The sequence below is a fragment of the Puma concolor genome, chromosome C1, assembly GCF_028749965.1.
Source record: "Puma concolor isolate L17-30 chromosome C1, mPumCon1.1.hap2, whole genome shotgun sequence".
In the NCBI taxonomy this organism is placed as follows: Eukaryota; Metazoa; Chordata; class Mammalia; order Carnivora; family Felidae; genus Puma; species Puma concolor.
In genome coordinates, this window is record NC_141674.1 from 53,708,305 (window position 1) to 53,725,690 (window position 17,386).

The window sequence follows — 17,386 nt, forward strand, 5'->3', positions numbered from 1 at the left end:
CTATGAGAAAGAGTCCTTGGACCTGGTAAATCAAGGGCCCAACATACTCCCTTTGGGCAAAACACAATCTCCAGTCGGGTCTGAACAAAAACATTCTTCCAGGCTGTTATCTGAGCCCTGTGAGACCAGCTTCAGTTTGGAAATCTTTTGGCAAGATGTTCAGACAAGATAAGGCCGAGGAGATCAAACTACCTTGCGGCTCCATCACTTCCGTAAAGGTTGAAAGGAGCCTAAAACAAGGCTGGATCTCTAGAAATTGCCCATAGTCAAAGGCTGACAGCTTTCTATTTAACAAAATGACAAAACAAAAAACAAAAGCCTTTAAATCAGTGACTACCAAAATCAACACCTTCCTAATTTTACCCTAATAAGACAAAACTAGAAGGTACACTGAAGACAGACACTCTACGTTTTTAAAATTCAAGTATAATTAACATACAGTGTTCTGTTAGTTTCAGGTGTACAATGATTCAACAATTCTGTAACATTCCTGGAAGAAAATACAGGCAGTAACCTCTTGGACATCGGCCACAGAAACCTTTTTCTACTTTAGCAAGGCAAACAAAAACAAATTTAACTATTGAGACTACACCAAAATAAAAGGCTTTTGCACAGGGAAGGAAAACCCTCAACAGAACAAAAAGACAACCTACCAAATGGGAGAAGATAATTGCAAATGATATATCCAATAAGGGATTAAGATCCAAAATAAAGAATTTACACAAATAACCAAAAAACAAATAACTCAATTAAAAACTGGGCAGAAGACATGAAAAGACATTTTTCCAAGAAGAAATACAGATGGCCGACAGACACATGGAAAGATGCTCTACATTCCTTTTTAAAGTTAATCATCAAGATGTTCATCAAACTGGGGCCACACACAAATTCCTAGGATTGGAACATGCTAATGGGAAAAAATAAAGAATGGCATAAATAAATATAGTATGATAGCTGTGTAGATTCCTTTTCAGAATGGCATGGAGGAATGACAGAGGAAGGAAGAGGGAGGGGGAGAGAGGTAGACAGACCTATCAAGGAGATACGACTTCCTTGCAAGTCTTTGAGAAAATTATATTACAGATGACTGCATATTCTAAGTTTATGTTTAGATATTATACACAAGGAATTCTCCTTAGGTTTCTACAGAACTCTACTAACAGTGAAATTCATTTGAATGAAAAAGGAAATACTCTTTTTCATAAAAAAGAATATGCTTATCTTATACTAAGACACATTATAAAATAATAACCATTAAAAATCATGATCTAAAAACAGAATCTCATAATTGAAGCACAGAGTGTTTCCCAAAATAGAGCTGGGATTCCACTGAAATAGTCGCTAACATTTGTTTTCATATGACACCTTCTACAGTGGTGAGATTAGGAGGTTTCAAAGTTTTTGTAGTTTGTTGTAATGCAAATGTTTTAGCTTAGGGTGGGATCTTTTTTTCCAAGTTCAAAGAGCCTGTGGTAACAAAGCAATATCCTGTTGAAGCTCGATGTCAGGTACAAAGTCAAGGTGCCAAAAATGAAGTAGTTGTGCACTTCCTGGCAGCTAACAGAACAGGGAAGAGGCAAAGACAGCCCCTAATAGTGAGGTATTCGCACAATCCACAAAGACAAGTGCCTCAAGGAGGGTTCTGGGGTGGACAAGAGGATTCACTAGGTGTGTGACTTTGTGTAACTCACTTCTCCACTGTGGACATCAGTTCGCCCCTAAACAATGAACAATAGTTGAACTAGGTAAATTCAGGTCTTATCCAAGTCCCAAGTTCTACCATTCCAAATTCTGAGCCAAGTAGACAAACCTAGAGGGAAAGAACTAGAATTCGGTGACATGCCCCCTTCCTAGACTGTCGGCTGCAAATAACACGTTTCAATGCTGGTTCACACAGACAACCCCCAGGCCACAGAAAGCAAGATTACACTTTGAAAAACAATCCAAATATAGTCAGAAGGCTCAGTTGGGTGGGGTGAATGTTTCCCTAAATCTGGGGCGAGAAATCTCACATGGTACACACCTCTCCTCTTAAGGTGAGACCTTGGGTGAGTACAAAAAGAAAAAAATAGTCAGCCCTAGAATGATTATCAAAGAAAGCAGATCTGGTTCAACTGCTGCTGAGAAAAACATCCAGACCATTCTGGAATGTTAGCAACTCCACCAACTTCCCGAAGAAGCAGCATCTAAGCTACCATGGAGAGGCTCTGAGATCCCCGAGGGTGTTTCCAGCAGGTCCCTACGTTCCATCAGCAACTGAGCCAATCTGCCGGTTTCATCACATCTATGTAAGTCAAGATCCTTTTCAAAAAGTATTCACCCTGTTTATAAGCTCCTTTGCTAAAAGTACACTCAGTTGTGCTTAACTAGTATTTAACAAACATTTTCAATTCTAGGTAACAGAGCAAAAATGTTTATAAACTCAAGACACTACAGTGAAGTAGTGCCTATGACACCTTGGGAGACTATGTGACATTTAAGGAAGTCTACAATACAAGAGAAAAGGCAATACCCATCAGAAGAAAAATGAGAGTCCCACCCACTAGGCAAAAATTCTCAGGGAGTCAATCAAAACATCTACCCCTTGAGAGCAACAGCAACCTGGAATTTATAGGGAACCACTTCAGGCGGTGCTTCTCAAACTCCTTAGCTGCAACTCTTAAGAAGAAATATTTTATTGTATCATGAGCTGGTATATACACTTGCATATCTCAAACAGAAGTTTTAAAACAATATTCTTGGGATATGTATATATGCTGATATTACTTATTCTTGCCTGTTTCTTTTTTCAAAAACATTCTGGTCACAACTCATGAAATTAAACTCATAACCATGACTCATCACTTGAAAAACTCTGCCACAGTACACTAATTCTTTTCAAAATACCCTCTGCATCATAACGATTTCTTTTCTACAATGTGGCAAAGTGATCAAATTCATCTTGAATTGCATTCCAAATACTGAAGAAGTCCTTTCTCATACCAAGCAAATATAAAACTTACCAATTACAAAATGACTACAAATCTTCTTAGTAAGTGACTCAGGCCTCCAAGCTAACTGTCATCCTCCCCCTGCAAGAGGAAGCCAAGCAGGCGCCCATACCTCATCCGGTAGTGGAGCCGGAGTGATGTCTTGTCGTCAACTGTGATCGTGCGATTCGGAGCGTACCAAAGCTTGGTGTTCTCATCATACAGGGCAAAAAGGTTGTGACACAGAGGAGAGATACCTGGGGATAAAGTAAAACACGTATCAGAAAATTAAAGATAGATACATTAGGCCATCTGCTTCCAAAGCATGATATACACAAAGACAAGAAATTCTCTTATCCAAAGAATCTAGGTCACATTTTGTATCCTCTTAGGGTAAATATGACTTCCAACCATATTCAGTCAGGCAGTTTTAATCATGATAATTAACAACTATGGCTCCCCAGGAATATATACTATAGCTCCTGACAAACCAGATTAAAAACATTTTACAACAAAAGTCTAACAATGTTTCTCATCACGGTGTCTATGACAGTCTTAACAAATCCTACTTAAAAAATACGCGAGCCGAGAGGTTCCCAGATCCCACCTGAAGCGCACCTTGCTAATCACAGTCAGAAACATCCTTGGAGTTCGGGAAACCCCCAATCCGTCTCCTACAGAAAATGTTTAAACAATTCTAACATTGTGATTATGTATTACATGCAAAGGCGTTCCTGGCAGTAGCACACAAAATCATGTGTTGGAATAAATAACCAAAGTGATTTTTGTCAGTGATAAAACTCTGTTACCATTAATAGATACACCTGGTAAGTACTCTGTACAGTTATCATATTTTTTATTAGTAGCCAACTCACAAGAAGATATATGCTTAACATAAGTAGTTCAATAGTGCTCCTTTGCCTCCCTGCCCCACCAACTGCCTCCTTTGACACAAGAAGAACTAGAGAGATAAAGGAGGTTATAAAGCCAGGAAAGCACCTTTCCACTCACTTCTGAGCCCATAATTAAAATTACACAGACCTGTAATCTAAAAGCATGGGGGAAGCAGAGAAGGTGATTGCAAATAATTACTACTGATACTTTGATCTGTGACCAGGCCTCAAACTAAGATACAGGCAACCTAACCAAAAAATATATGAAAATATGAGGTAATAGGAGTTTCCCAAATCAGATATCTGGAGCACAACTGACACTGACAGGGATCTTCCCAGGCTCGGCCCATCCAGGCAGGAACTCTCTCCAACGCACACACGGAGTGAAAAAGAGACAGATGCCTCGGCATGCTGACATCTCGCTGAACTCCTTGATTCCTGCCTCTCAAGATATCTGGGGTAACCCCTCCAGAGGTTATTCCTCCTTGTAACAGAGAAGAGGGAGTAAACTTCAAAGGGCATCATCTCTTGGGAACAAGAGCAAATGAGTTTTAGATCCAGTACTGTTAGGACTATGTTTTGGGTATACTATAGTTTTCCATCCGTGAATTGGCCTTTGTGGGCTGGCCTGGAAGCCGAGACTTTCTTTATACATACTCATACTTGAATGGGCACTGACACATACATAGTGAAGCACAACTTATTTGTGATCATGAATCTGTGTGTATTCTATCACAGGTCTGATTCTAAAATTTTAGTACTTAAAACAGGAAGATCAAAGATAAAAGATCAAAGCTTTTTACACAGAAGTACAGAATAATGGTAACAACACTAACATTTACTGAGGGTTAAGTGTCAGGCATCAGGCTGACTCGCTCTACATTTATTATCTTTTCATCCTAACACTTAATGACGTAATTAATATTTTTGCCATTTTACAGGTGAAGAAACTGTGGCCTCCCGAGATTTAGTCTGATTCAGGGCTACTCAGTAAAAGGCAGAGTTGAGATTCAAACCAAGATAGAGCTATTGAGGAGGCGAAAGAATGAGAGCTGAAAGAACAAAAATGGACCATACACTTTTGGACAACAGGGAAGAAAACCATACTGCCTCCCAATATCACTTACTATAATAATAATGAGAGTTCTAATAATATGTGGCATTCTGTATTCATGTACTTTTAAAATTAATAAATGTTTGCAACATTCCCCTGAGTCAGTTATAAAAGAGCTCCCTCATTCTCTACAGACTGGGCTTAGAAACTGCTGCCCCACACTGCCTGGCCCTGAGCCCAGAGCTACAGCAGACTCAGTGGCTGCGTCTGCCTGTGGGCTCAGGCTCTCTCCTCGTCTCCTTTAGCAGCAGCCCCTTGATCTCTCATTAACTGCAGCCCAACAATTCTGTACAAATATGATGGTAAGAAACTGGGTCAACAGAAGAAACGCTATAAAAACCAAACCTTAAGGGAAAGGAGAAAAAAACACAACACCTTAAAAAAATACTTTAGAAGCATCAATTTACATCTAGCTGTTTTGCTAATTACAAATACTTCTAAAGCTAATGTCTAAAGATGCTTCCTTTTATACTTTGCTATCTAGTCAAAATAACTTTAAAATATTAATATAAGGGCATGAACCTCATAATCTATACAGCTCAGCCAATTTTATTCCCTGTAGCACCAACCTCTCCCCTTTTATTGGAACTCTGGTGTTTAAAGCATTGGAAACAGAAAGATATATATCAGAAAGAAAAAGGGGTTTCTAGACAAGCTGTTATCACAAACTAGGTAGGTAACTCTTGAAATGTCCATACTATCCCAACAGAGTTGTCCTGAGGGCTAAAGATGATATAAATCAAGCATGGATCACATGGTCTGCCATCATAGTTAATCATCATAAGTTGATTTAAAAAAAAAAACATAGTTTTATTGAGATGTAATTTACATATCATAAAGTCTACCCATTTTAAGTGTACAATTAATGAATTTTAGTATATTTACATTGATACAATTGCTGCCACAACCCCAGTGGATTAGATCTTTAAGTTTCCATAATTTAACTTTACTTGTCATTTAAAAGTAGGTAGACAAAAACTGTCACTGACCCCAAGGTTTAAAGGAGCTTCATTTTGTTACTCATTTTGGTTTCTCACCTTCTATTTGGCAATAGGCTAACTCAAGAAAGACAGGCTCACTTGAAAAAAAAAAAAAGAAAAAGAAAAAGACCATGTTGTTCACAGCCTTACAACCTGGCAGTCTGACCAAGCCACAAAGTGACACTCGAGTTCTCACTTCAAGTCAGCATCACAAAGGGGAAGCAGGTTACAGCGGCCAAAGGATGGATTCCACCCTTCTGAAGAAGTTTTGAACAGCCTTTCAGATCTTGAGAGATGCCCCTTATTGAATAGCTTGCAACTTTGTGCCAGATGTTTTTACTCATTTAGTGCTGATAGTATTCCAATTTTCCAGATTGTAGGGGAAATAAAAACTACGCCTCCACAGAAGGCAAGCCTCATTCCTTGGGACCCCAAGCTCATTAGTGACAGAGCAGGAATAAGTCACTTCACCATGAAGACAGTGAAAAGTGACACCCTGAGAATTCAAACCACTGGCCCAAGGTGAAACGCACGTGAGCGGCAGAGGCAGGCCAGAGCCCACGCGTGCCCACACGGAGCAGAGCTGCGAGGCTCAGGGACACCACACACGACCGGGCCAGCGGGCAGCAGCCCGTACTCACAGCATTCCTGCGCCGCCCTGATGCACAGCTCCTCTGCCGTGTACTCCCCGCTGCCCAGCCGGAGCGGCTCCCTATCGGACAGATAGAAGAGCACTTCCACCCCTGGTTCGGGGGCCTCCAGATTCACCTCTGTCTTCTTGGAGCTCCTCATTTTAGCACAGAAAGCCATGGCATTGCAGTCCTCTTTTATATTTAGATACTGTAGTGGAAGGAAAGAGAGACCACGTGGTCATTCTATGTGCTAGAAGGTCAAGTGGCAAAAGAGAATGCTGGGAAGGTAAGTAAGCATAAATACCTCTCAAGCAGGTAATTTCCTACTGCCCCTTCCCTCTCTGAAAATCAAATGCATCCGAACTTACGAGAGGTCAAACTATCCATTATAGTTATGAGGATAATCAATTATACACTCTAATTCATTATGACCAGACCATATTCTCAAAAATCAGAATAATTTTAGACATGGCCTAGATTTATTTTCTCTATCTGCACACAAGTTGTAGTTGAAAAATGTGGCTCGTTCTGGAAGCGCTCACGTTAATGTTACTCATGCTGCCACCTCTACTGGAATCATCTCACTTCTGAGCCCACCTAGGTCACGAATCACATTGTCTTTTAACTTTGTCTATCTCCCACTAAACTGCAAGCTCAGGGAGGGCATGAACCGCGTCTTATCTATCTTCCTGCCTCCAGAGCCTAGCCCAGGGCTGGCTCTCAGATAGTACACACCAAGTGACCACCAATTCATGTTCATGAGCCATATGGAAGGGTCTCGAAAATTACTGAACGGGGCCAAGTCCTCATCACTCCACTGGCAGGCAGGCAGATGGGCAGCACTGTGTGGCAGCAGAATGAGGGCTGGAAGCCTTGCTCTGAAGAGGCCAGAACGTGCTGGTGAGAAACTTGCAAAAGTCCTTCACCTGAGCCTCTAAAGGCAGGGCAACTAGGATCAAAGAGCCAGCCCCAGCAACTTAGCTTAGACAAGGCCAGGAAGGAAAAGGAACATCTTTCTTCCCCTCACTCCAACACCAGTGGCCTACAAACTAATTTCCCTGACCCCAGGTTCCTAATTTCCTACTGCCTGCCAAGCCAACCTTCGCTTAGCCCTCAAAGTAGTATCTCTGTAACACCTATCAGGTCCTCCAAAAGCCCCCATTAGTCTATAAGAGCAGTCTCAAACTCCTCACAGAGGTCCTCCATCAGCTGCCAGCTAGCCTCTCAGCCTCATCTTCCATCACTCCTAGCCTCTTACTTCATGCCTGAAACCTACAGAGTTGCCATTGTTCTGGTTACTCCTACTGCACCCCCCCCCCCCCCCCGCCCCAACCCATTCTGCTTTTCTCACCTTCCTGCCTTTGGTCATACTCATTTCTCTATCAGGAATACCTTCCCACCTCATCTTTTCCATGAAAAACTGTAATTTTCTTTAGAACTCGGCTTGGACATCACCTCCTCCAGGAAATGCCAATGACTTCCATCCCATCCCCTAAGTTAGATGCCCTCTCCCAAACTCACCTCGCTGCACTAACCACACTGGATTATGACCATCTTACTCATGTGTCTGTCTTTCTCTCTCTCAATGGTTTATGCTGGGAGTTCCTTAAGGGTAAGGACTGTGTCATTCATCTTTTTCCCCAGTACCTAGCACAGAGCCTTACATTTAAAGGGTGCTTGCAGAATGGCCCAAGGAAGCTCCTCAAAACAAGTCACATAGTTCTCTTCACCAGACTCATGAGCTCGTTTATTAGCCGCCCTGGTAAAGGTGAGATACTTACAGGAGAGACATGAACCAGATACGCCTCAATGCTACAAACTAAGAGGCACTCAATTTTACTTGTTTCATCTCCAAAATAAATCTGAAAACCAGAAGCTTTCAGAAATCAGGCTGAAAGACTAAGTTCATAACTTACCTTAAGGGTTCAGATCAACTGTCAAGCAAGAAAGTTTTTTTAAGTTTGTTTCTATATTTTGAGAGAGAGAGTGAGTAGGGGAGGGGGAGAAGGAGAGAAAATCTCTTTGTGCTATCAGTGCAGAGCCTGATGTGGGGCTCGAACTCACAAACCACGAGATCATAATCTGAGCTGAAATTAAGAGTTGAATGCTTAACTGACTGAACCACCCAGGCTCCCTGAGCAAGGAAAGGTTTAAAACCCAACACTGAAGGGGCGCCTGGGTGGCGCAGTCGGTTAAGCATCCAACTTCAGCCAGGTCACGATCTCGCGGTCTGTGAGTTCGAGCCCCGTGTCGGGCTCTGGGCTGATGGCTCAGAGCCTGGAGCCTGTTTCCGATTCTGTGTCTCCCTCTCTCTCTGCCCCTCCCCTGTTCATGCTCTGTCTCTCTCTGTCCCAAAAATAAATAAACGTTGAAAAAAAAAAAAAAAAAACCCAACACTGAGCATCCAACTCCACCCTACAACAAGAAACAGAAACGGAAAACAAACAAGCTGCAGTCTGCTTTATAATGTAAGATACACCTTTGTCCTTGAGGCCCTATACAGGCATGGCATGGGAAGAATTGAGAGATGGTGTTACACGCTTTCACTCTAAGGAAATAATCAGGCAAGTATACGTGATTATATACGTATACAGTGTGGCACCATTTATAATAGGAAAAAAATACAAGTGACAATAGAAGGCTAACAAAATAAGAAATATCAACACAAAAGAATACTATGCAGCTGTTAAAAAGATGACATAAAGCTATGTGAATCAACACTGAAAAATATATATGACATATTACAAAGTGAAAAAAGGCATAATATGTATATCATGACCCTTTTGATCATGCCTATATGCACAATCTGGAAAAACATGTGATAAACTGCTAAAGTGGTGAATATCCAGGAAGGACTATAAGGGAGCTTTATCTTTTACTCTGGACTTCCTATACTTTTATACTCTTGAGATTTATTTTTAAACCAGCACATTCAACATTTGGAAATGAAAAAAAAAAATTAAAATACCAATACTGAAAAATGAAAGGACAGAAGTACAGGTTATCCTTACAAGTTCAAGATCAGTTTTGTTATTCTTTTTAAAAGCTATTTTCCTTTTGGTCCTTTTTTAAAGATATGCAAAGGTACATACCTGCATTTATTCGGCTGTCCAATGTCCTCCAAAAGCAGACTGGATTTTCTTCTCTACTTTCCAAAGTCCGTTCAGAGCTGGGATAGAGACAAGGATAAACAAATAAATCAGCTGCAGATGTAATTGCATCAGAGAATAAGAGGACATTCTTATTAAGGAAGCAGCCCAAACCATAAGTGGACAGGAAAAAGCATTTGGGAGGAAGAAGGGAAAAAAATTGATGAGGACACTGAGAGGACAGAGAGGCATCGTAGGGTATGAATATCAAAGAAGATATTATTTTTACCACTTCAACAGAGGAAGCCAGGGACTTTTGCTTCCTGGCATAGAGTGCCCGGTCCAATGCAAATGAAGACCATGCGCCTTTTCCGTCAACAACCTCTCCCCTGAGGCCATGAACAATAGTTCAGGACCCCCAAACTTATGCACTTTTATTTCCCATTTCCATTTCCTTTAGAATTACCCTCCTCCCAACCCGGTCTGCCCTTGGCCTCATTTAATGGTGATACATCATATGATATGGTGAAAGGGGGAGCGCTGAGAAATAAATCCAGTGAAAAATGCTTTTAGTTCACCAAATGTTTTTTGAGCCATTCTTATTTGAAAACTTAGGTAGCAAAAAAGCCTCCTTCCAACTCCCTGACCTCACTTCAAACTTATGCTACATAAGAAAGCCAGTTTGATTCTCTAGAATTAAAGCACTGATCCTATCATCTTCATCACCAACCACCACCAACCGCCCAACACACACAGTGTTCTGCATTGTTTTAACAACTTTCCGGGTGCCTCTCACAAATTCTTTTTAATAGTAGAATCTAATTATTTTTGCAAATCAGGAGCAACCACCCTTAGTGGTGTGAAAGTGGTTTCCAAGTTAATATGGATCACTGTCTGTTTTCTGTTGGTCATTTAATACACTTTATCAGAATTCTACTTTCCCAAGCATTACACGGCAGAAGTAGAAAGGGAGTGGGGTGACAGAAATGAGGCTACAGGCTAGCATTCCCACAGGATCTTACAATCGAAGGGGGGGATGGCACAAATGAAAACATACATGCAATCTAAAACCAAAAGAGTGTGGGGGGCCTGGGTGGCTCAGTCGGTTGAGCATCTGACTTCGGCTCAGGTCATGATCTCGCAGTCTGTGAGGTCAAGCCCCACATCAGGCTCTGTGCTGACAGCTCAGACCCTGGAGCCTCCTTCAGATTCTGCGTCTCCTTCTCTCTCTGCCCCCACCCCCCTCCACTCTCTGTCTCTGTCTCTCTCTCTCTCTCAATAATAAACAAACATTAAAAAAATTCTTAAACCAGAAGAGTGTGTCACAATGTCACCTTTGGGAAGCCAGGCAGAGGATATAAGTATGAATTTTGATATGACAACTTTGACTTGGCTATTCTTTTTTTTTTTTAATTTTTTTTTAATGTTTATTTATTTTTGAGACAGAGAGAGACAGAGCATGAACGGGGGAGGGGCAGAGAGAGAGGGAGACACAGAATCAGAAGCAGGCTCCAGGATCTGAGCCATCAGCCCAGAGCCCGACGCGGGGCTCAAACTCACGGACCGCGAGATCGTGACCTGAGCCGAAGTCGGATGCTTAACCGACTGAGCCACCCAGGCGCCCCTTGACTTGGCTATTCTGACATGGACAACTTTATCAAGATTCAAAGAACAAACCATTATACTTTCAGCTTTTAAAAATCTAACGTAATCCATTGTTTTAATTATGAGAATAGATACCCCACCCCACATCAAAACAGCAATCTGAAATTAGCTACATGCTATAATGCCTTGCTTTGGCTCAGGAGCAGAGTTTCAAATGTCACATTTAGGAGATTCATTATTTTTGAGCAGTTCTTCATGCCTGAAACTGACCTACATCAGGAGGCCACAATAAAGAACTGGAGCAATATGGCCCCTGTTCACATGGAGCTTACAGTCTGTAGTGGAATCAAACAAAGATATACATAAAGAGGTAATTATAAAGAGCTTAAAATGCCATGGAGGAAAAAGAGAGAGGTAAAATAAAAGGAATATCATCTAGCATGGGACTCAAGAGGGAATTAATATTGAGCTGAGATGTAACGGATATCTAGGGAGGTGGAGAGAAGGCAGTCTGGGTAAAGGACTGGCATATGCAAAGGCCTGGTAGAGGGAAGGAGCTAGTCTCATCTCTCCAGCTTCATAAATGGGGAAATCCCTCCAATATTCCTTTATACCTGGGCAAAGAACAACCCTAGTTGGTTCATCAGCAGTATTTGCTAATAGCATGTCTGGGGCCTACCTGAGGTTTCCTGGAAGCATGCCATTATATGCTGCTGCCAAGGATGAATGAAAACCGACGGGCCCAGATGAGCCCTATGCTCTGGAGAATTAAGAAGCCTGCCCCAAAAGGAACACACTTTGAGCCTTTCAGATCAGGAAGAGACCTGTAGGTTCCAACAGACCCAATTTAACAAAGACTACAGCATAAAACCTTTCAGAATTCACAAAGGATTTTTAAGTGTACCATCAGATCACCTACTACTTGCATTCAGGAGTCACAGGGTTGCTCGGAGCCTCATGTAAGATTCGAGGGTCAGCCTAAAATTACTAACATTTTTCTAGGATTGGATTCTATGAAAACCTATAATAAAACAGAGTTTGGTTTTTCCAGTGTTCCTTCCCTATTGCAAGCCACACTATACTGAAGTCATAATACACCTAATTTTCAAACTGACCTCCCATATTATTGGATAGGACAATAAAATGGTATTGTGATGCTTAGCATAGAGATCAAACTCACAGGGAAAAGAGAATCAGCAACAGAACTGCTAGACCATATGTATTTACTATGATATTTTTATATGCTGATTCAATAACAACAGAATCTCAAAAAACTGACATCCTAATGATAAAAATGTAAAAACACCCATAAAGCACTTAAAAGACAGGATAGGCACCGTCCTAAGCACTTAAATCTAGGATTGCTGATCCACTTTGTATGAAATAACATCTGTTCTCATTCAGGATGAGAAGAGTCTTTTGTTGGTACAGAGTCTGTGTAAAGGCTTCATTCAGGTAGCATTTCTTTCCATATAAACCAAACAAAATGCTATTTATTTATTTAATTCAAGTTAGTTTACGGTGTAGTCTTGGCTTCAGGAATAGAGCCCAGTGATTCATCTCTTACATATGGTCATCCCGAAAAGTGCCTTCCTTAATGCCCATCATCCATCTAGCCAACACCACTCCCCACCCTTCCCCCCCTTTCAGCATCCCTCAGCTTGTTCTCTATTTATTTTAAGAACAGATAGGAAAAGAGCAAGATCAAGTTTATAAATACTACAGATAATTCCAGGCAATCAATTCAAGTTTTTCGTTACAAATACAAAAAGAAAATCTTAAATGCTCGAAACCTGACCGGTAAGAATCGCGCAACACCCTTTCAAAAGAATATGATTCACTGGGTTCCATTCCCAATGCAAATGAACACAAAGAAGCTCAGAAAATGGGAAGAATAAAAGTGAATAATCAAAAGCTCTTTGAGGACAGCACTGAATTCTTCCATACTAATTTACTTACAAAATTTCAAGTTTTTGAATAAAAAAAAAAACTGCCTCTCTTTCTATGGTTAGAGGATTGCTTCTGTGGCTCAATCTTGTTAGATGCTACTTTACATTAAAAAAAGGGAGGGGAGACATTTTGTAGAATCTCACAGTTCTTTAGTTTATAAAAGTCTGATCCAAGTATAGCTGATGCTTCCTGAACGAGGAACATGTAACAAAACAAGAGACAACTTGCAAGTCTGAACAGGGCCTAGCTGCAATAGAGGCATATCGTAACTATTTTCCAAGATGCAAACTCCTAGAAATCTATGTCTGAAGATGCTGAAATCCTCTTAAATTGTCAAGGACACCCTTTAAAGTACAAGTATCTGTATAAGGGAAGAATATACAATTAAACTTCGAATAGTGAAGAGACATAAAAATAGACCATGTTAAAATTCACAAGTATGATCAGAATATGACTGCTTCTGGCCAAAGGCCACTGCCAGATTTACATGATAAAAATAGACTGGATGATAGTTAAAATCAATGACAAGAGTCAGAATACAACACTTTGGGTAGGTAGCTGGTTATTTTTACTAAAGAAACCATCACTCACACACACACACACACACACACACACAGGGTTACTTTATGTCCATCTTAAAGGAATCAAAGCTTTTGATTTCTGAAGTAGAAAATAAAAAATGTTGATAAGTTAAAGTATGAACCTAGAAAAACTGAGAAGAAAAATACCTAATTTAGAAGTATTTCCTGAAATCAGCTGCTTAAGAAACTTTAAGACTAAAGTTTCTAGACCTTAAACTATTTCAGCAGGCACCTGCCTTAAGTTCGGCAATGAAACCTAACATCACAATACAAGCTCCAGGAGGGCAAGGATCATTGTCCCGTAAGCGCTGATCACCAGCACATATTAGGTGCTATTAGTTAAATACAGTTGAATCTTGAACAGCACAAGGGTCAGGGGTCTAAACTCCCGTGCCATCAAAAATTAGTGTATAACTTTTGACTCCATCCAAATTACCAATAACACAAATAGTTAACACATATTTTCCACATTATACATATTACATACTGTATTTCTATAATAAAGTAAACTAAAGAAAAGAAAATGTTATCAAGAAAATCGTAAGGGAGAGCAAATACATTTACAGCACTAGACTTTTTGTTAAAAAAAGGAAGCGTATAAGTGGATCCATGCAATTCAAGCTCCTGTCGTTCAAGGGTCAACTGCAGTTGTTACATGAAATGAAGGTAACAAAGTAACAACATTACTGAATCCATACACAACTAGCAAGTGTGATCCTGAACAAATCATTTTAACTAACTCTGAGCCTAGTTTCCTCATCCGCTAACCTTAGAGGAAACATCCCGCCTAACGAATCAGAAAAATTTTTGAAAAAGTCTTCATCAGGGGCGCCTGGGTGGCTCAGTCGGTTGAGCGTCCGACTTCAGCTCAGGGCACGATATCGCGGTCCGTGAGTTTGAGCCCCGCGTCAGGCTCTGGGCTGATGGCTCGGAGCCTGGAGCCTGCTTCTGATTCTGTGTCTCCCTCTCTCTCTGCCCCTCCCCCGTTTACACTCTGTCTCTCTCTGTCTCAAAAATAAATAAACGTTAAAAAAAAATTAAAAAAAAAAAAGAAAAAGTCTTCATCAAGCTCCTATAACACCTTTTTCAAGTGCAGTTGTTGATGTGAAAGTGCTCAGAAAGGTGTTAAGTGGTAAAACAATGCAATGTAGGCTTTATGGCAAAGGACTCAAGTGAGTTGTGAGCTTGCGAGAAGGACAACAGAATAAATAGGCATTCTGAACAAAAGCCTTATCAGTAATCAAGTTCCATTTCACAAATCTAGCAGAGCAGTTAGGAGAGTGAGCTGGATCATCCCTACCTGAGTCCAAATCCTGCCTTCCCCACCTACTAGCTATTGTAACCTTAGGCAAGCTACTTAACATCCCTAAACCTCAATGTTCTCAGTTATGGCGGGAAGCAGGGAATGGCATGTGTCTCACAGAGCTGTTAAGGGTTATATAAGTTAATGCATATAAACTCTTCCTCAGGCAGAGTTTAGCAGGCAGCAAGCATTCATATTTTGGCCATAATTCCTGCTAAACTGATTACATATTGATGGAACACAGTTCCAGCCGAGGAGAGGGAACTCCAATATACACTGAGACTCTGCAACAACTCCTGCATCAATGGCACTTGCACTTAATTCTCATAAAAAGCAGGAGAGGTTTGAGGCCAGTCAGTGGGAGTGCCGGAAGTCAAACACAGGACTCCTGATTCCAAGGACCCTGCTCTTTCCACGGGGCGGCAGGGGGAATGACGGAGCCTGCTTTAAAATGCCCCCTATCACCAACACCATGGTCTTCTCTGGCTTTTCAGTATTTCTCACAGCTTAACATCCACCTGGGAGACTGAACTCATTCTAGGGCTTTCCCTCCAGAGACTGAAGAAATGGTCACTGAAAAAACCAGCCAAGTGCTCAGGCCTTGCTGCACCGAAGCCCACAGCTAAACACTGCTCCAGCACCACTACCTCAGGTGTGGAGAGGAAAGTTCTGGTGGCTGCTGACTAGGGCCCAGCTCACACATGCACAGAACCTCCTTGAGGCCTAAGACACACACAGAGGCAGGGAGAGCATCTCTGCTTCCCTTCCAGAGTTCCCCACTAGGAACTCTGCACACACACACACAAGAACTTTGGAAGGGACTTGTATTGGGTGCACCCGGTACCCCCTGCCTTGCCGAGACCCAGAACAACTGTCTGATGAAAGCATCACAAGATACTGTGCAGAGCTGATGGATTCCAGCCAAAAAGACAACAATATAAATACAAAACCTGCTATTTTTTCCTGTCAGCAAGTCAGAATGATGGCTCTTCTATATGCCATTCCTGCCACACAGAATAACTCACTTCTAACTATAGCATTTCCAGGAATACCCCAGAACCGTAAGTGCTGCTTCATTTACAATAAACTTCCAGGGATGATCAAACAATCAATGCCAACTCAATGGGTCAGGGCTCTCTGCACTGCTCCCAACGAGCCTGCTTTCCCTGAGAGACAATTTCTGATCAAAGTAAATACAGTACTTGGCCTAATTAACGTCAATAAGTATTTTCCTAAAAGCCACACAGTATCAAGATGCTTTGCTACTCTTTCTTCTTTTTCCACTAATACATCTATAATGTTATTAGAGAACACAGAATCTCGGGGTCAGGACTACGGTGGCAGAAGTGGACACTCCAAACATGGTGGGAAGAATGGCTTGTCTTCACCTTACGTACTGTTCAACCACTCATTCCTAAAATACATATTAAGCACTTGTACCATCGCAATAAAACCTTGCATTTATATGGTACTTTATATTTTAAAATGGCTTTCACATCTATAACCGCATTTGAGGCTCACAGCCCCTTTCGCAAATAAGAAGATTCAGCTTCAGATGTTCCCACGTTCGAGAAGCCAGTGTGTGGCCAGACGGGGCTCACACTCATTTCTCGGCCTCCAGCTTCACTGCCCTTTCTCACTGTGCCACATTTCCTTGGTCAAGGCATGGGGCTTTGGTGGAATCTAAAGAAGTACTAGGATTAAAATCTAAGCTCACCAAAACCTTGGTCTGTTAATAGCTGGCAAGAGAAAAAGACACCCGGGGACCTCAAGAAAGCAGACGTGGAGGGGATGCTGAGACACAGACAGTAGGAACAACAGGAGTCAAGAAGAGAGGGCTGTGAGGTAATCAGGGAGAGTGGAATCTGTTCCCAGCCTTGAGGAAGACAGAAGATTTTCAAAGATAGAAAGGAAGTATGCAGTTCTTCTGGAAAAGGACCAGGAGCAAGGCAAATCATGAGGGCGGGTGTGTAAGAAGGAATATGCAGACCGGGAGGGGCAGATAGGAAGGAGGTAGACAGCGTGGAAAGATGGAGGAGGGTCCGTTTGAGGACAGTCTGTGTGCCAGCTTCCTCCCTCGGGCAACAAGAGAAACCCCCCAGAGAAGGAGGCCCTAGTTCCAGCCTAGTTCTGCCAGAACCTGCCTGGTCTTAAGCCTCTAAAGCTTTCTGAGCTCAAATAGTGTGTAATAAAAAAAAATATTAGATGACCTCTACGGTTCCTTAAAGAACAGAATGTTTGAAAGCATATTACGCCACACCCTAACACAG

General features: G+C 41.5%; 1 protein-coding gene across 4 annotated transcripts in view; it reads right to left on the reverse strand.

The window, feature by feature from the left end:
* JAK1 (Janus kinase 1) overlaps positions 1 to 17,386 on the reverse strand; it is a 241,822-nt gene that overhangs the window by 41,147 nt on the left and 183,289 nt on the right. For all 4 annotated transcript variants that reach the window (XM_086717201.1, XM_086717198.1, XM_086717200.1 and 1 more), the window contains 3 exons: positions 9,681 to 9,757; positions 6,598 to 6,796; positions 3,103 to 3,226 (listed from right to left, as the gene is read on the reverse strand). In XM_086717201.1, coding sequence (XP_086573327.1) covers positions 3,103 to 3,226; positions 6,598 to 6,796; positions 9,681 to 9,686 — 329 coding nt within the window. In that variant the 5' untranslated portion in view covers positions 9,687 to 9,757. The remainder of the gene's footprint in view (positions 1 to 3,102; positions 3,227 to 6,597; positions 6,797 to 9,680; positions 9,758 to 17,386) is intronic.